This window comes from Notamacropus eugenii, chromosome 3 (genome assembly GCF_028372415.1).
Source record: "Notamacropus eugenii isolate mMacEug1 chromosome 3, mMacEug1.pri_v2, whole genome shotgun sequence".
Classification (NCBI taxonomy): domain Eukaryota; kingdom Metazoa; phylum Chordata; class Mammalia; order Diprotodontia; family Macropodidae; genus Notamacropus; species Notamacropus eugenii.
Window position 1 is genome coordinate 215366363 of NC_092874.1, and position 20962 is coordinate 215387324.

Genomic DNA, 20962 nt, shown 5'->3' on the forward strand with positions numbered 1-20962 from the left:
TCCTGAATGTGCCTTGAACAAAATTAAAATGTAGTTGAGAAATATTTAGCAAAATAAATACAAATGAAATAAAATAGATAGTATCACATTTTTAAAGTATAGTAATATGCCTCTGCAAGGATAATCGTATATGGATTAATAACCCCCTTTTCTATTTGAGTTGGAAGCTACTGATCTAGTCCAATCCCCTCATGTTATAGATGAAAAAACTGAGGCTCAAAGTAGTGCCTTGACCAAAGTCTCATGTGAGGTAGCTGAAGCAAGATTGTAACCTGATTTCTGTGATTCCAAATCCAGTATTCTTTTTCTGCATCAATCTTTGGTTGCGGGTTCTTTGGCCAGGACAGACTAAAAGAGAAAAATTCATTGGTAACACCTCAGATTGTGAAGGTATAGAATTAAGAGGCAGATAGCATAGAGTAGGACAATTAGTTGTCAAAGTAGGGAGCATAAAGTGTAGAGGAAATGTGAGATTGAAGACGGAGATTTCTCTGGGGACCAGAAATGACAAAAAATAGAGAAAGGAGAGAGATGTATATTTTGCAACTCTGGCCAAGGGGAACTTTTTTTCAGGACACTTTTAAGTTTAATCATATTTATTATTAACTTGTTTCCATCACTTAAGTGTAGGCATTCAACAAAACAGTAAATCAAGTCCTACCCTAGTTTGCAGTATTTGCCAATTCCTAAGGTGTAAATGTTCATAATGAAAGTTTAACAAGTGGCCTTTTAAAAAATTAATATTTTCTCCAGTTAGATGTAAAAATAATTTTTAGTATTTATTTTTTTAAATTTTGAATTCCAAATTTTCTCCCTCCCTCCTCATTGAAAAGACAAACAATTTTATATAGGTTATACATGTGCAGTCATGCAAAATATATTTCCACATCAGTCATGTTATGAAATAAAACAGAAAAAAAGAAAAAGTTTGTAGACATATAGCATTTTTCATCATAAATCCATCAGAATTGTCTTGGATCATTGTAATCTGGAGAATAGTTAGGTTATTCACACTTGCTCATCATATGATATTGCTATTATTGTATCCAGTAACAGTTGGCTTTTGCAAGATCTGTACTGGTACCTTCCATCACAACTCATAAAATTCTGTGATTCTATAATAAGCTATCTTACTTTAAGTAAGGCTTTTGTCATATTTGCTAATTGAACAACCTCAAAATTGATACATAATTTTGTGATATATTATTAGAATTTGATTATATTTAAATTAGAATCCTGGCTTTGGAAGAATTCTATTTAGCACTGACTACACAATAAAAGGGTACTAGACTTTTGAGGCTGTTAGAATACCAATGAAAATGCTTCAGAGGTCACTAAGGGAGTGGTATCTTAGTCAATATAATACCTCTAGATGTACCTCATTTATTCTTTGGGAATAGTTTACACACTGAGAAGATGATTAAGTAAAAAATATGGCATGCTACTCAAGGTCTCACCTCCCTTCTACTCAGTGACATATGAACATTTTTTTGCTTCTATTTTTGAAATTACTTCCTTATTTGAACAAAGTGGTTATCACTATTTTTACTTGTGTTCTAGCTGGAATCTAAAGTCATGTTGAGAGTTGACCAGTTTTCTGCCATACTAAGTACACACACAAACACACATATACACACACATGCCTATGTCTGTGTGTGTATATGCATTACTTGGCTTTCTCAATCTTTATTGGCCAACATTATAGATAACTATAATATGATAATTCTTTTCATTTATTTTAACATTTTTCCCCAGTTTTTAACATTCATTTTTAAAACTTTGAGGTCCAAATTCTCTCCTTTCCTCATTCCCTCCCTTCTCTACCATTGAGAAGGCAAGCAGTTTGATATAGGTTATACATGTGTGACTCATGCATAATAATCATGTTGTGAAAGAAAAGATAGACAAAAAAAAACCTCATGAAAAATAAAGTAAAAAAAAGTATCCTTCATTCTACTCAGACACCATTAGTTGTTTCTCTGGGAATGGATGGCAGTTTTCATCATAAATTCTTCAATTGTCTTGGATCATTGAATTGCTGAGAATAGCTAAGTCATATAATATAATTCTAAATGACTTCCAGAAAAGCAATGATAATCAGGAAGTTTACTTCCCTTAAAATAATTTCCTTTGGTGCTAAAGAGTGAGTATTAATATTAATGAAAGATATGAGGGATAAAGAGATAAATCTTATAAAGTGCTAAAAATAACAAATATGAGTTGATTCCATTCATTTCAAAAAAGAGTTTCTTCATTTCAATAACCCTAGGGGAAAAATTCTTAACTAAAATGGACTTGACTTTCTCTTTCTAGAAATGATCAGCAAACTAGAAGTAGGGGTGGGAAAAAATGAATAATTGGGGCATGGGGATGTTGAGAGGTTACAGTAGTAATCTAAGATTGGCAGTGTAGTATAGCAAGGAGATGAGGAAAAGGAAGTGCTATACTTTCTGATTTTGGAATCCATACCTGAAAGTGCTGATATCCCACCTGAATAAGGTAGAATCAAGGAATTTGAGGTCACAAAGGAGAGAAAAGTCAGGTAGGTATGTAGTGGAAGGTAAGAAGATTATAGTATAAGGAGAAGTTAAAAGTTTGAGGGGTTGCTGTAGAATGATAGGATTCAGTGTATCACCATATGAGTAACTAAAGTGAAGTTGTTCAGTCATTTTTCAGTTATATCTGACTATTCATGACCCCGTTGGGGGTTTTCCTGGCAAATATACTAGAATAGTTTGCCATTTCCTTCACTAGCTCATTTTACAGAATGGAAACTGAGCCAAACAGGGTTAAGTGACTTGCCCAGAGTCACATAGCTACTAAATGTCGGAGGCCAGATTTGAGCTCTGGAAGATGAGTCTTCCTGACACCACCACTCAATTCATTGCACCACCTATAATGATAAATGGAGTTGAGATAAAGATATTTTCAGATTATTTGATTGATGTAGCAGTCAGTAAACATGATAGCGGAGAATAGAATGAAGAGGAGGACTATTAGATTGGATAGATATAATCTGGAGGTTGTTATAAAACAAGAGCCTGACTTCTGGGAGCCAAGAAGGATATGGCAGGAAATTGCCTTAACTCTCCCAAATTTACCTCCAAACAACTATAAAATAATACATCAAAATAAATTCTGGAATGGCAGACCAACAAAAAGGTGGGGTGAAACAATTTTCTAGCCCAAGACAACTTAGAAGTACAGCAGGAAAGGTATGTCTCAAAACAAGAATTGTCGAGGACCTAGTATATAACCCTAGTATGTAATCTTAATTTTAGAAATTAGAATTATTAAAGTCATGTCTCATATATGCACGGTTTATATGTACAACATATACATATGCAGCTCAAGTCCAAGGATTATTGTGTTATAATCAGACCAGAACAATTTAAAAAGCAGGAGAATATCAGTAAAGAAGGCATTTTCATACTCCACATCTGCTTAGGACTGGCCCTTAAAAATGTGAAATAAAGAAGCATTTATAGCACCTTATATTTCTTTTTAACAGTTCCCTCTAGAACCAGGACTGTGCCCCAGACAATCAAATCTCAAAAGATTCTTCCATCCTCTTGTCAAAGTTACCAGTTCTATTTCCTCAAGTCTTTTTCATCTTTTAGGTTACTAGTATTAATATGAGTTAATAACTAGTACATGTCTAAAACTGAGTTATATTAATGTTACATAGAATTTCAGGGTTATATGCATGTGAGAAGCTCTGGATGTGTAATTTCACTGCTATGGGGAATTCCCTGTAAGGAAACTCCCTTTACCAATTGATTGGCACCTGCCCTCCAATATATAGTCCTAGAGAGTTCCCTAATGTAATGAGACACTGAATGAGTGAAGTATTTATTAAGCACTTACGATATGCAAAACTCTGTACTGGACATACAATTAGAAAAGCCAGATAGTTCCTGCTCTCAGAGTTGTCTTTTATTATTATTTTTGAATTTTTATTATTAATTACATGTAAACAAAAATTTTTAACGTTTTTAAAAATATTTTGAGTTCTAGATTCTCTCCTTTCTTCCCTCCCTTCTCTCCCCACTCCTTGAGAAGGCAAGCAGTTCCTTGATATAGATTATACATATGGAATCATGCAAAACGTTTCCATGTTAACCATATTGCAAAAGAAAACTCAGATCAGCAAAATGAAGAATAATAAGGAAAGTTTTTTTAAAAGTATGCTTCTATCTGCATTCACACCCTCATCAGTTCTTTCTCTAGAGGTGAATAGCATTTTTCATCCTAAGTCCCTTGGAATTGTCTTGTATAATTATAATATTTAGAATAGCTAACTCATAAACAGTTGATCATCCTTACACTGTTGCATTTACTGTGTATGTTGCCAGAGCTAGATCAGTGTTTGGAAGATTGTGAAGGAAAACTGATGGAAGAGGTTATTAGACTGCCTACCAAAGTGAAGGTCTATAGAGCTGTTGTACTGAGCTCATAGCTGTATGCCTATGAAACCTGGGCAGTATACCAGAGCCAGGTCAGAAAATGGAATTTCTTCCATTTGAATTATCTTAGAAAGATTCTGATGATCATCTGGCAATACTGAGACCCTTTCTTGAGCTGAACTGCCAAGCATGCAAACTCTACTAAGAGAGTACAACTCTGATGGACTGACCATGTTGTTTGCATGCCAAAAGTATATTTGCCTAAAAGATTATTTTATAGAAAATTCACACAAAGCATGTACTCACATGGAGGTCAGAAGAAGTGATACAAAGACACTTTCAAGATCTGTCTGAAGAACTTTGGAATTGATAGTGAGACGTGGGAGACACTGGCATAGGACTGTCTAGGTATGTCTACATCAAAGAAGACACTGTATTCTATGAGCAAAGCAGAACTTGTGAAATGTGTAATTTAGAGACATCTGTACTCCAAATGTTTAAATGGACTGTTTGTTCCTGACCTGTGGTAGAACCTTCTGAACTTGTATTAGTCTGATTAGCCACAGTCAGACACACTGTGGTACCTTGACCCTGATGTCATTTTGGTCCTCTTTGAGAACAAAGGACAATGACTAACTGTTATGTGCAATGTTTTCCTGATTCTTATCATTTCTCTTTGCATCAGTTCATGTAAGTCTTCCCAAGTTTTTCTTTTTAAAAAATATGTTTTTGTTAGTTTTTTCAAAATTCACTTTTAACAATTTTGAGTTCCAAATTTTTTTTCCTCCCTTCTCTCCCCACTCACCTCCCCAAGATGGCAAGCAATCTGATATAAACTGTACATGTACAATCACATTAAACATATTTCCACATTAGTCACGTTATGAAAGACGAATCAGAGCAAAGGGGAAAAACCACAAGAAAGGAAAAACAAAAAAGAAAAAATAGTGTGTTTTGATCAGCATTCAGACTCCATAGTTCTTTCTCTGGATGTGGATAATATTTTCTATCATGATTCTTTTGGAATAGTCTTAAACCATATTGTATTGCTGAGAAGAGCTAAATCTATCAAAGTTGATCATGAAAAAATGTTGCTATTACTGTATACAATGTTCTTCTGGTTCTGCTCACTTCACTCAGCATAAGTGTATGTGCAGTTTTGAAATTTTTATTTAATTTTTTATTTTTCCCCAGTTACATGTAAAAAACAATTTTTAACATTTGTTTTTAAAACTTTGAGTTCTCAATTCTCTCCCTTCCTCCATCCTCCCTTCTTTATTAAGAAGGCAAGCAGTTCTATATAGGTTATACCAGTGTAGTCATGCAAAACATATTCATAGTGGTCATGTTGTAAAAGAAAACAGACAAAAAAAATTCAAGAAAAATAAAGTAAAAAAAGGACCCTTCAATCTGTATTCAGTCACCATCAGTTCTTTCTTTGGAAATGGATACCATTTTTTCATCATAAATCCTTCAGAGTTGTCTTGTATTGCTGCATTGCTGAGAATAGCTAAGTCATTTACAGCTAATCATCTTACAATATTGCTGTTACTTTGTATACAGTACATTTCACATTACATCAGCCCATCCAGGTCTTTACAGGTTTTTCTGAGAGCATCCTACTTATCATTTCTTATAGTACAATAGTATTCCAACACAAGCACACAGCACAAGTTGTTTAGCCATTTCCCCTTTGATGGGCAGCCCCTCAATTTCTAATTCTTTGCCTGGAGAAAAGAACTACTATAAATATTTTTGTACATGTAGGTCCTTTTCCTTTTAATTTTTATCTCTTTTGGAATACAGATCTAATTAGTGGTATTGCTATGTCAAACAGTATGCATAGTTTTATAGCACTTTGGGTATAATTTGAAATTGCTCTACAGAATGATTTAATCAGTTCAAAACTCCATCAACAGAGCATTAAAGTTTCATTTTTCTCACCTTACCTCCAACATTTGTCATTTAATTTTTCTGTCCTGTTAGCTAATCTTATAGGTATGAGGTAGCACCTCAGAATTGTATAAGTTTTCATTTCTTCAGTCAGTAGTGAGAGTATTTTTTCATATGGCTACATAGATAACTTTGATAACTTTATCTGAAAACTGATCATATTTTTTGATCATTTATCAATTGAGGAATGACTTATTTTTTATAAATTTGACTCAGTTTTCTATATGTTTGAGAAATGAGGCCTTTATCAGAGAAACTTGCCTCTTTTATGTGAGATCATTTGCTCCTTTCTATCTTTCCTTTTCTCTTTATCCCAGTAATTCTCTTGCTCTTTAATTTTATTTTTTAGATATCATCCTTTCATATTCAGCTCACACCTGTACCCTCTGTCTATATATACTCCTTCTAACTACCCTAATAATAAGGAAGGTCTTATGAGTTAAAAATATCATCCTTCCATGTTGGGATATAAACAGTTTAACTTTAATAAGTCCCTTACAATTTTGCTTTTCCTAAAGAGGAAAGACTCTCAAGTCTTATATTTGAAAATCAGATTTTCTGTTCTGCTCTGGTCTTTTCTCAAGAATGTTAGAAATTCCTCTATCTCTTTGAATGTCCATTTTTTTTCCCCTGAAGGACTGTACTCAGTTTTGCTGGGTAGTTGATTCTTGGTTGTAATCCTAGTTCCTTTACCCTCCAGAATATCATATTCCAAGTCTTCTGATACTTTAATGTAGAAGCTTCTAAATCTTGTGTTATTCTGACTGTGGCTCCACCATACTTGAATTGTTTCTTTCTGACTGCTTGTAATATTTTCTCCTTGACCTGGGAACTCTAGAATTTGGCTATAATATTCCTGGCAGTTTTCATTTTGGAGTCTCTGTCAGGAGGCAATCAGTGGAATCTTTGAATTTCTATTTAACTTTCTGGTTCTAGAATATCAGGGCAGTTTTTCTTGATAATTTCTTTAAAAGTGATATCTAGGATTTTTTTTGATCGTGGCTTTCAGGAAGTCCAATAATTTTTAAATGATCATTCCTGGATTTATTTTTCAGGTTTTTTAATGAGATAGTTTACATTGTCTTCTATTTTTTCATTTTTTTAAATTTTGTTTTATAGTTTCTTGGTTTGTCATAGAGTCATTAGCTTCCATTTGCTCCATTCTAATTTTTTAAGGAGTTATTCTTTTCAGTGACCTTTTGCACCTCCTTTTCCATTTGATCAATTCTGCTTTTTAAGCATTCTTTTCCTCTTTGGCTTTTTGGATCTCTTGCTATTTGCTGTATTTTATTTTTTAAGGTGTTATTTTCTTCAGTATTTTTTTGTGTCTCCTTAGTGACTTCTTTTTCATGATTTTTTTGCATCCTTCTCATTTGTCTTCCCAATTTTTCCTCTACCTCTATTACTTGATTTTCAAAATCCTTTTTGAGTTCTTCCATGTCCTGAGACCAATTCATATCATCTCAGGTTTTTCTGAAACCATCCTGTTCATCATTTCTTATAGCACATTAGTATTCCATCATAGTCTTATGCCACAACTTGTTCAGTCATTCCCCAGTTGATGCACATCTCTTTTAATTTCCAATTCTTTGTCACCATGAAAAGAGCTGGTATAAATATTTTTGTACATAAAGGTCCTTTTTCTTCAATCTCTTTGGAGTATGAACCTAGAAGTAGTATTGCTGGGTCAAAGTTTTATAGCCTTTTAAGTATAGTTTTAAATTTCTTTCCAGAATAGTTGGATCAGTTGGAACTCACATTCTAATGGGGGAGACTATACTGTACATGAAAGGTTCTAGCTGCAAGTTAGATGAAAAAGTCCCATTATTTGCAAGGTTAAACAGCAGCAAGTGTTAATACTTCTTTAAAGTAATTTCCTTAGGAAAAATCATATCAGTTTCTGATGTTAAACTATTGTTCAGCGATATTGTTTAACTGAATTAGTGCCAAGGATTTTGTTGGCAAGAACTTGCCTTTCTAGGGCTTTACTAGATATGAATGTAGCACCTGAAGGAGCAGTTGCTTCTCAGAAGTGCTATTCACAGAGCTCTTGGGTTCAGGATCCTGGAATGCCTTCATCAGTATGGAGGGAAAATAGCAGTCGATGTAATGATGATGGTTTGATTTGTCAGGCACATGCTGGCTCCTATCTCTCAAGAACCCTTGCTGCATTAGCCAGGCTGACTTGCCTATGCCGTGGGTGCCAAATTGTTGAGAATTGATGGGGAGGGCTATCCTCTTCTCTATAGGAGTTGCTTTTCTGGGTGATTGCTGTGAGCAGGAATGTTTGTGTGTTACTGCCACTCCCAAGACTCTTATTCTTATCTGTCATTTGGTGGCAGTTGGTTAGCAGTTCATGGGAGGTGAAGTAGTGATGAGGAAGTTTCCCCCACGTAATTTTCCTCCAAGCCAAAGATCTGTCCTCTTAACAATGGTCATAGGAGCTGGGTAGGAAGCAGGTCTGGTGGTTTGATGAGATGCTCTTATTCCCCAGGCTCCTAGACTATCTCTATCAGAATCTGATGGGAGATGGTAGCCAAGTTGTAGTGGTGGTTTTAATAGTCTGGCATGTGCTGACCCCTCTCTTTCCCTCAGGGTGCTCTGCAGCCTCAGCTAGACTGACTTGCCTGCCCTATGCTTGACTTGTCTGGGGTCACACAGCCAGTATGTATCAGAGATGGGACCTGGACTCAGGTCTTTCTGACTCTGGGGGCAGTGGTCTATCCCCTAGGCCACACTGTTTCTCAGTAAACTATTTATCCTAATTAAAATCTCCTTGAAAAATTCCAGTTGTGATAAGAATTTCAGAAAATTGTGAATTTATGGGAGGATATTTATGAAAGTCTTTCAGGATGGATTGTGAATATATTACTGGAGGAAATATCTTTATTGATAAATTCATAGATCTACTGGAATATTGCAGGCTCCTATGAGAGATTGCCTTACTCCCAGACACGTACTCTTTGATCTAGTGATACTAGCCTCCTGGCTATTCTAAGAACAAGATACTCCATCTGTTGGCACTGGCCATTTTCTCTGGCTGTCCCTCATACCTGGAATACTCTCTTTCCTTTGCTCTACCTACAGGACTCTCCCTGGCTTCCTTTAAGTTCTGACTAAAATCCTGTCTTTTACTGGAGGCCTTCCCCCAACCCTTCTTTATTTTAATGACTTCCTTCTGTTAATTATTCCTTTTTATCCTGTATATAGCTTGCAATGTATATATTTTTTTGCATTTTGTCTCCTCCACTGTAAGCTTTTTGAGGGCAAGGATTGTTTTTTGCCTCTTTGTTTCTCCCCAGAAATTAGCACAGTGTCTGGTACGTGGTAGGCTTTTAATAAATATTTATTGATTGATTGAATAGATAATTAAACTCATGTGAGCTGATAAGGTCACCACGAGATTGAATATAGTTCCATTATATTCACAGTTAGAGAGTATGATATGCTTTTTGTTGAACCAGCAAAAAAGACTGAGAATAAGTAATTAGACAGAAGAACAAAGAGAAACAGTTTTACAAAAAGCAGAGGGAGAAGAATCCAGGAGGAAATTATAGTCAAAGGTATCAAATGCTGTAGAGAGGTCAAGGATGAGCACTGAAAAAACACTATTAGATTTGGCAATTAAGGGATTTTTAGCAACTTTGAAGAGACTAATTTTAGATGCATAAGGTCAGAATCCATACTGCAGATAATTTAGAGGAAAGCAAAAGAAGTAAATAGAAAAGGTTGTTAAGTAGTAAAACTAAGATTTAAAACCAGGTTCTCTGATTACAAATCTAGTACTCTTTCCACTACATTACTTTTTGATGTCATCAAAACCCTACTATGAAGACCATTTTTCACCTTACCTATTTATAAAGCTAACCCCAAACTTATTCCTTTGCTCATTTTATAGATGAGAAAACTGAGACAAGCAGGAGTAAGTGACTTGCCCTGGGTCACATAGCTACAAAGTGTCTGAGGCCAGATTTGAACCCAGAAAGATGAACCTTCCTGACTCCAGGCGCAGTGCTCAATCTACTGAACCACCTAGCTGCCCTATTCACCATTTAGATTATTCTATTTAAATAACTTTTTTGGTCTAAGCTTCTTTCATTTTTGGTGTATAAATAAATGGAAGGAAATACTGAAATTGAAATATATCTTAAAAACTTATAGAAAGGATGACTAAATGGAATCTTTTAGAGAATAACCCTTTTGTAATTAAAATCTTTAGGCAGCTCAGGAGTTGTAGGAAAGATGACTGAAGAAATGTAGTAGTCAGTAAAACAATCAAGAAGCATTTATTAAGCACTTACTATGTGATAAACTTAAATAATGAAAATATTTATTTAGGGAAAGAGTAGCTAGGGCAGCTAGGTGGTGCAGTAGATAGAACACTGGGCTTGGAATCAGGAAGACTCCTTTTCATGAGTTCAAATTCCAGCCTCAGCCAGTTGTTGGGCAAGTCACTTAACCCTATTTACCTCAGTTTCTCATCTGTAAAATGAGTTGGAGAAGAAAATGGCAAATTACTCCAGTATCTTTGCCAAGAAAATCCCAAATGGCATCACAGAGTCAGACATGGCTTAAATGATGAAACAGCAATAGCATTGTAGTATACGAACAGTTGATGGGTATTTAGTAAAGTAGAATGTGTTCAGGTGAAAATATCAGTACAAAGAAACATATATATACATATATACTGTATGGAAGGAGAATGAACTTTTAAACAACATTGGAATAGAGGTGGAAACCATGATGCAATTTATGTTTGTCCTACTGTTTATATTTCAGATGCCTTTGGTGCTTGATGGAGAATATTTCCCGATATGTCACAGACATTAAACTTTTGCCTCCTAATATAAAAGATAAGGTGCTTAAAATAATGAGTCTTCAAGGGCGAATAACAGATTCCAATATTAGTGAGGTAAGAATACATAAACTGTTCAAAATTACATTAATTATATATTAGGTTTAATTAGTTTATACTAGGAATAATAATTTTAAAAAATATAGCAGAATATCAGTTTTTCCCTCATCTCAGCAAAATGTTTTTATTTGCCAGCTACTCCTAGCCATTTCCTTGACTTTGTAGTCATCTCCTTCACTTCATCAAGTTCATCAAGACTCCTCTGCTTCTGAACCAATACCAAGCTCTTCTTCCCCACTCGCCCTTCCTCACAATACTAACCTCCTTCAGGACCTCATATTCTTATGAATCTTTTTCCTTTTCCTACTTAGGTGCTCTATATCTTTAATCTACCAAGTCTATCTACTCTTTCTAAGTAAGTAAATATACTACTTGAGACTTAGAGGCATTAAGAGATGGAAGATGCTAGTGAATAGCTGAGCCAGTGGTCAGAACTTGAGTTCCAGAAAGCAAACAGAGAATTGATATGATGCAAGGATGAAAGGGAGCTGCTTCTGTTTGGAAGAACCAAACTGATGGATGTACAGAATTGTTAAAATGTTAACCTGGCAATTTTTCTTTTTTTTTAAAATTAATTTATACTACATTTTCAATAATGATACTCTAGACAGTATTTTTTTTCTGAGTGCATGTAACAACAAGGGCCCCAACATACCCAGGAGGGCCTGCTGTACAGGTTCTTAGATCTGCTTTTCTAAAAGGAAAGAAACTTTTGAGGGGTCACCAATCCTCTTTAATCAAGCATATATATCATTCACTTAGTTCAGGGGAAAAAATTAGCACCCTGAACTTCAGAGAAAATGCAGACAGAAATTACAAGCAGAAATTGCAAACAGAAAGACCAATATACAAGACTTCCAACTGTCTGACCGTAAGTAAAACATATATCACAGATCAATAGACAGATCCAACTGTCTGAGCATTACACACATACATAGGTACCAGATTGAGAAGCACCAACATCTGGGTTTTCAGAACCAGGGAATTCCTTAGCGGCTATCCAGAGTCTTGTCTGGCCAAACAAACACTTCCAATGAGTAAGCCCCAAAGTAAAACCTCACCTCAGAGTACATATACACTTTTCAGAGCCATAGGCATTACCCTCTAACTCAGTGCTTCAATAGAAATTAACAAAAGATCTTGAGGCCTATTAATGGGTGGGGAAGATCTTTAACTCTTCCCCTCACCCACCATTAACCTTACATTAACATTACAGTACATAAGAATGAATATATATAGTTTTCACATTTATTTAATAATCTATTTTATCAATCCTGCTGAAATCAGATTCTGTAATTACTGGTTTTAATAGTTCTTAAAAGCGGATCAGTATTTAAATATGTAACAGACATATTTTTGCCTTATCTTATTCTTGACTTCAGAAATTACTCCCTTTTCTACTTTTAAATCTATATAAAATATGACTTATCTCCTGGAAAGAGACATAGAAGACATGGGAGATTAAGTATTGATCTTGATGGAATGGAAACAGTGACTTCCCTTTTCTGCCTCATATTGATCTTTGAAAATTATGCCTGCAAAAGTCAAAAGCCTATGAAAGTAAAAATATCACAAAAAGGTCAAGAATATAATGATTTCTTACGAGAAATAAAGAAACAAAACAACCCTTCTGTAGTTGGTGGGGGGAAGGGGAGATGCTCTTTAAAATGTCAAGAGGGTTTTAAATATTTTATAAAAATTGTGCTGAAATATCTGTGGAACTCATTGTTTACTTCTGTATTATCCCAGTGAATTGCTTTATTAATCTTTCTGTTATTGTTCTTTATGTTTAAGAACCTGAAAAAAAAATACAATTTCCACAAATAGAAATACCCTTTCTATCTTGTCAGTACTTTTTATGGCATCTGAACTTATTTTTTTTCACATTCTAGCTCATGCTTTTTTTTTTTTTTCAAAAAGAGCCAAGCTAACTCTTAACAAAGAGAACAGATTCAGTGAATTTTTTAATCAATCAGAAAACATTTATTAAGTGTCTACTGTGTGCCAAGCACTGTGCTAAGTAAGTGCTGGGGATACAAAATGAGGCAAAAGACAGTCCTTGCCCTCAAGGAGGTCTTAGTCTAATAGGAGAAACAAGAAGCAAATATGTACAAACAAGCTGTACATACAAGATAAATAGGAAGTAACTGAAAGAAGGAAGGTACTAGAAATGAGAAGGGTTGGGAAAGGCTTCCTTGAGGCAGAATTTTTTATGTAAAAGACATTTTATTAAGCTCCTCTATGCAAGACACTGGACTATGCAGAGGGGATTCAAAGACAAAAATGCAAGGATTTGTCTCTGCCCTCAAGGATCTTAACATTCTATTGGAGAGGATGTAACAGGCACACTTTATGCCAGGGCTAATTCAAAAGGGAGAATACTAACATTTCAGAGGATCAGCGGAGGCTTCACAATGGAAATATGGCATCTCACCTAAATCTTAAGTGATAAAAAAGATGGAAACTTTAGTAACCAAAACGTAGTTCATGTTATTGGATGGAGAAGCAGGATAGAATAGTAGGCTTAGACTCAAGAGACCTGAGTTTCAGTCCCATCTTAAATATTTTTTAGTTGTGTGTTCTTGGACAAGTCTTTTAACCTCTCAGAACCTCAGTTTCCTAGTCTGTAAAGACCCTATCTTATAGGATCATTGTGAGGAAAGTACTTGCAAATCTTAAAATGTTTTGTGTGAGTTATCATGAGAAAATTATATATTTATGCTTTCTGAGTCTTACCTGTTAAGAATATTCAGTGTTTCCCTAATTTTAAATAAAACCAGGCATTACATGGAGAAATTCATATCTTCCTTGGTTTTCAAGTTTTTGCTGTGGCAGAATTATAGTAAGAATATAAGCTGCTTGAGGACAGGGACTTTCATTTCCACTGTCTAGCACAGTGACAAGCATATAATAAGTACCATATAAATGCTTGTTGAGTGACTAAATAACATTAGCACTGAGTAAACTTTAGAGACTGATTGATCCATTAAATTTAGACACATCTATCCTTTCCAAGAGAGTTGCATTTTTGTTAGCAACAGCTATAAGTATGTAAGAGTAAATTTTTGGGGCTTAAAAATAATGTCTTCATTTTTACTCCAAATCTTACCCATCCATTCTCTATACTTTACCATCTTGGTGACAGTATGTTACAGTCTGTATTGCTTTGATGGTAATAGATTGATTGCTTCCTAGAATCCAAACACTGGTTTTCCTACTTTGTAGTTAGTAGATAAAGTATTGATTAATTGTTTACTATGTGCCAAGAACTATGTATTAAGGATACAAAATCAAGACCATCCTTGACTCTAAGAAACTATATTCTAATGTAGGAAAACAACACATAAAAGTGAGCTGGAAGAGGGGTAAGAAGGGAGAGTACCCTTACAGTGCCATGGCATATTTCAGGGAAATCCAGGAATTGGTGTGAAGGCCTGGGAAACAGCATGATAAGGCAAAAGCTCACCTATAAGATCTGAATAACCCAGGAACAAAATCCCAATTTTACAGTAGGGAGGCACTGGAGGTGTTGGAAGCAGTGTGGAATAGGCTTGGAAATTAATATTAGATATGATTTCTATAAGAGTTGCTAGAATTGGGGTGATCCTGGGTTGCTTGATTTCTTTCCTTGTAATACCATTATATATAGGAAGGTAGCCTGGGCAGGGGAGAGGGAGAAGATATGACTTTGACTACCTGGTAGCCAAAAAAAGAAAGCCAAAGCTTTTATATCTACAGTAATAATAGGTAACAATTATGTAGCACTTTAAGGTTTGCAAAATGCTCTTTATGCCTATTTGAACTATTTAGCAATTCTTTGAGTTACTATAGGTATCACTATTATTTTACAGGTGAAGAAACAGGGTAAGAAAGATTAAAGGTTGTGCTCATATCTAATGTCAGATGGGATTCAAGCCAAATACTCTTTCTGCTCTAAAGGCTATCTTTCATGTAGCCCCTATACCACAAAGCAAAAGGTTTCAAAACCTCCCTCTTCTAATCTTCATTCATTCTGTCACTTCTTCTTTTTGTGGCTTTTCACCTTAAAATTTTTATCTTCAGATAAATGTTAATTTAAAGGTGATTTTGTCTGTATGAAGATATGGGTTGAGGGATTGTGCAGTATAATTTTTTATGGTCCTTGGATTCACATTAAGGGATCCTGTCTGCAGATGGTACAAATGAAATTTTATAAGAAACCATACGTAACATTTATTAGCAAGATTAGAGAGCAAAGAAATAAGTTTTTTTGTAATTCTTTTAAAATTATGCATCTATATATATGAAACTGAGAGAAATATCTTCAAACTTAAGTTTATAAATTTATAAACAAAATCTGTTCTAATGAAAAATTACATTTTTTAAAATAGATTTTGCACCCTGAAGTGGATTGTCTAGACCTCCGAGGCTGTGATATTTCAGATATTGCATTATTACAGCTTTGTAACTGCAGGAAACTGAAGAAGTTAAACATAAGTTCCTTAAAAAAAAACAGAATTTCTGTAACTTCAGAAGGTACGTTTTTAAATACTGGTTAAATTGATTGTGACTGTTGATTTATTTTCTTTCCCATTGTTAAAAGTCAATTTTTTTAAAGATCTGAGTGTAGTCTGTTAAGAATCGACATAATTATTCCATTTTGTTCTGTGTTCACCAGTTTTGCTATGCATGAACTCTGCATGAACTTTGTGACTAGCTTACAATAACTAGTTTTCCTTTTCTCCCCTAATTACCACAGAAGACAGTTATAAAAAAAGGACTTCAACAGCCCAAGGACATCTGCTTTCCCTTATCTTGTCTCACAAGTGATACATGGTCCCCTTTGATTTACTACAATTGACCTATACTAACAAAGATACATTCCTTTGTACCTCCTGTAACTATTGATAAATATTCTCCTTAACAAGCATACCTTTTTTTCTCTGTTTTTCTAACTGCATTGTGATAAGTGGCTATTTCCCCCCTCTCTTTGTCTAATCTAACATATAAATATTACTGGCCAAATTGTCAGAGAGACTCGTGTCCATCAACTGCTTGGACTATATACTGACTGAGTGTATAAACTGCAGCAGACCAAGGAGAACTAGTAAAACATCTTCTGTGGAGAGAAGAAAGAAGAATCTATTTAGAGAAGCAATTAATCTTTTTTTTTGTCATGGATACTACATAAGATAAATACAATAAGATGAATAGGATTACAAAGGAAACCAGTTGTTTTAGAATAATTATCAAGTATTTTTTTAAAAAAAATAAGTTCATGGACCCCAGATTAAGAGCCCCAGTTTAAAGTAAAACTGAAGATGATGAAGAAAGAGAAATTAAACTTATCAATAAAAATAATCATGGCCCCAGAGTACATGATCAGAATTTTTGAAAAGGAGGAACCAAAGAAGAGACTTGTGAGGATGCAGCAGTTGTCTCCAAAATGGTTAGACTTTTTCCTGTGGATCCAGAGGGCTGATCTAAAAGCACTAGGTAGCAGTTGCAGAGAGGAATATTTAGGTTTTAGGTAAGGAAAAGTTTACCAACTATTAGAGCTCTTGAAAAATGGTCTGCTTTAGGAAGGAGGGGGTACATCTACGTAACTTATGCAAAGGCTCTATGATTTCAGACTGGTTATATTATAGAATAGATTAGCTACTGGTAGGATAAATGGCCCCAGAAGTACCTTCTAATTCTGAGATTCTGTGATTCTGACCTACTACTTTACATTTTAAAGGCACTAATAAAGTGAAGCTATTTATTTATGGATAGCTCCATGGTCATTCATGGATATTTATGGTCTTTCTGCATCCAGATAAATAAAATGAGTAAAGATATAAAAGCAAGAAAAATTGTTCACTGCTAAAAATTTCATTCTCTTTTTGTGATCAGTTTTGTGATGTACATTTTAGAAATGTTTGTCCATTGCTGACTTGCTCAGGCCTACTCAATATACTCTTTTTCTTGTGGAAGTCAGATTAGGACATAATAATATACCAGTGCCACCATGTATATTCAGTTCCTCAGATCAATCAGACTCCAAGACCTGTTCCCTCCATATTGCTCACCTTAATGGCACATAATGACACTGCCAGAAGATATGGGACCATTCCATTTTAGAGGAGTAGCACCATGAAGAGAGAGGTGGAATATGGTGGTTAAAGTATTAGACAACATTTAGAATTGGGTCAGAGAGAAATGACAGGACAGAGGGATATTGGGCCCCAGAATTGAGTATGGCAGTGGATGCAAGGGAGAGTATGTAAAGGTCAGACAAAGTAAATAAATAAACCTTTTTTTATAAATGACTTTGAATTTAAGCAGGTCTGTGTTTTTCAGACACTTAAGTATGGTCAAAGTTAAGTTGTGAATAGCCTAGGTAGGACAATTATAGTTATCGTTAAGAATTTTTATAACCAAGTGACACTCATAGAATTATAGGACCATAGAACTCTGGCTGGAAGATACTTCAGAAACCATCTAATCCAGCTTTCTATCCCCCTTTTACAGATGAAGAAACCAAAGCCCAAAGAGGTTAAATGGTTTATTTAAAATCATGGATAGGTAGTAAATGTCAGCAACAAAATTTAAACCTAGGTTTTTTTTTTACTCTCGAGCCAGTATTTTTTGCATTGTGCAAAATAGAGCAGTGTTGAAACTAAATTTGAAATATACTTTATTTTTTAAAAGTAAAGTTTTGTCATTATATTTTGCTTTTATATTTCAAATATTTATTCCCATGTTGGAAGAGGTCTCTTGTAAAATGGGTAAGGAAAACTAATAATATAGTGGGTAAATGTTTAACAACTGGCTCTCTGAACCATAATTGTACTGACACACTTTTAAGTTTAAACTATATTATTAACGTTTTCTCAACCACTTGAAGTCTGAACAGTCAACAAAACAATAAATTAAATCCTGATTTGTGTCATTTAATGATTTCCATAGTGTAAATATACACATGGAAAATTTAACAGTTAGCTGTCTCTAGCATACACTACAGTGATAGAATCTGAAAGTATATGCAATATTTCACATCTGTAGCTCTCCCCTCCCAGTCTCAGTTTAAAACAAATTTAAGAGATATCTATTCTCTCCTTCCCACTGCCCACTCCATTGGGAAGAAAGAAAAACAAATTTCTTATAAATAAATATTCATAGTCATGGAAAACAAATTCAGTGACTGTATACAAAAATGTGTGTCTCATTCTCCACCTAAAATCTCTCACTTCTTTGTAATGGATAACATGTATTGACCTGGAAGTTTGGCTAAAAGAGGCCAACAAGCTAAGTGATATATATTTATATATTGTTTATTCTCTGAAACTAGTAGAATTCATGTATACATGGGAGCCAGATAATTCTAACTCAGAAATAAGCAAATTGAGGAAGACCTTTTATATTCTTAGAGTAATCCTGACTTAGGATGTCTGTGTCACTCAAAAGTATAGTCTCCATATGTATTTAACCATAGTATGAGAAAGGAATTTTCTTAATTGGATAGATTGCAAATACAATGAGAAGTGCCAAAGTGTCAATTGAAATTACAGTCCCAGGATATCCATGTTTCCCCTACATAGCACATGTCCATAAAATACCAAGATAAGAAGAGTCCCACTATTCACAACAGTGTCCTGTATCAGGTGCCCTGTCTTTAGTGGTCGTAAACAGAAGAATGCTCCTGGTCAACTTTATCTGGCCCTGTAGTTGTTGACACAGGAAGGGGCATTTTGAGATCACCCAGAGAGCAAAGCAAAGCATATCTGTTACGCCAGAGCATACAAAACGCATTAAGCTCAGAGTAGGCCAAAATGTCTCTCCTGATGGGCAACCCAGGGTTTACACCTTTCTCAGATCTTAGGGGATGCAAAATGGTTTGGGGAGGGGGTCTATACATGTCATCATTGACCCTCTGAAATCATGGTCATTGTATTGATCATACAGTTTTCAAAGTTGGTTGTTTTTTCAGTGGTGTCACAGTCTAAATAATTCTCCAGGTTCTACTCATTCTTCATCATTTTCTAAAAGTCCTCAAAATTGTTTATTTTTATAATATTATGTTATAGTGTGAATTGTTCTTCTGGTTGTTCTTACTTCACTCTGCATCAGTTTATATGCCTTTCCACATCTTTATGAAATCTTCTATTTTCTTCATTTCTTAACATCAAATACAATATTGCCAGCACCTAGCATAATGCCTCACATGATAGACCCTTGATAAATACTTGAATTGAACTGAAGTGTTTTATGTTATAAAAAATAGGATTGCAATACAAGTCATTCCCCAACTGATAAATGCCTGAACAGGCAATTTTCAGAGGAAGAAATTAAAGCCATCTCCAGTCGTGAAAAAAAAAATGCTCTAAATCACTATTGATTAGAGAGATGCAAATCAAAACACCTCTGAGGTACCACATCACATCTATCAGATTGGCTAACATGAGAAAACAGGAAGATGACAAACATTGGAAAAGATGTGGGAGAGTTAGAACACTAATTCATTTTTTGTGAAGCTGTGAACTAACCTGACCATTCTGGAGAGCAATTTGGAACTATATCCAAAGGGCTACAAAGATGTGCATACCCTTTGACCCAGCTACATTGCTTCTGGGACTCTATCCCAAAGAGATTATAGAAATGGGAAAGGGTCCCACATGTACAAAAATATTCATAGCAGATCTCTTTGTGGTGGCCAAAAACTGGAAAACAAGGATATGCCCGTCAATTGGGGAAGGGCTGAACAAATTGTGGTATATGAATGTAATGGAATACTGTTGTGCTATAAGAAATGAAGAACAGGAAGACCTCAGAGAGGCCTGGAAAGACTTATATGAACTTATGCTGAGTGAAAGGAGCAGAACCAGGAGAACTTTGTACACAGCAACAACCACAGTGTGCAAGGAATTTTTCTGGTAGACTTAGTCCTTCATTGCAATGCAAGGACCTAAAAAATTCCCAGTGGACTCTTCAGGCAAAATGCCTTCCACATCCAGAGAAAGAACTATGGAACTGGATCTCAGAATGAAACAGACCATTTTCTTTTGTATTATGTTTTGTTTTGTTTTATAGTTTCTCCCATTCATTTTAATTCTTCTATGCAACATGACTAAGGTGAAAATGTATTTAATAGGAATGTTTGTGTAGAACCTATATAATATTGTACGCTATCTCAGGGAGGGGGTGGGAAGGGATGGGAAAAGGAGGGGAAAAAATTTAAGATATATAAAAGTGATTGTAAAACCCTGAAAACAAATAAAATAATTTAATAAAAAAAAGAAATAGGATTGTAAAGTACTAAAACAAGGTTTGGTTTTTTGGTTTTTTAAAGAAACCTATCAGAACTTAAAAATCTAATTTACTGTTGTTCCATTCATACTTGTCGCCTTGGAAGGCTGTATATTTATTCCAGTGCTAAAAAAAAAAAAAACCTTTTAAAATTACCTTCTTAGAGTAACTTTCAAAGAAAATCAGTCCAGTGATTTTATGATATCACTCTTAATTTTTTTTAACCAGAAAATGTTACCCACTATGATCAACCACCTTATTCACCAAACTTCACTCTGAATAAGTTTTGGCTATTCAAAAAATCATATCCGCTGTTTTAAAAAAAATGAAAATTTGTCACTTCATTTGAATATTGAAGATATTCAAAAGTATGCTTCAGTCTCTGCAGATAATCCCCAAAGAAAGATTTTTTTAAAAAAAT

The 20962-nt window shown here is 34.7% G+C and overlaps 1 protein-coding gene across 10 annotated transcripts in view; it reads left to right on the forward strand.

The window, feature by feature from the left end:
• AMN1 (antagonist of mitotic exit network 1 homolog) overlaps nucleotides 1–20962 on the forward strand; it is a 59919-nt gene that overhangs the window by 12593 nt on the left and 26364 nt on the right. For 8 of the 10 annotated variants that reach the window (XM_072654386.1, XM_072654387.1, XM_072654388.1 and 5 more), the window contains 2 exons: nucleotides 11139–11271; nucleotides 15645–15789. In XM_072654386.1, the coding sequence (XP_072510487.1) occupies nucleotides 11139–11271; nucleotides 15645–15789 (278 nt within the window). The remainder of the gene's footprint in view (nucleotides 1–11138; nucleotides 11272–15644; nucleotides 15790–20962) is intronic. The other 2 variants (XM_072654394.1, XM_072654395.1) reach the window with 1 other exon arrangement.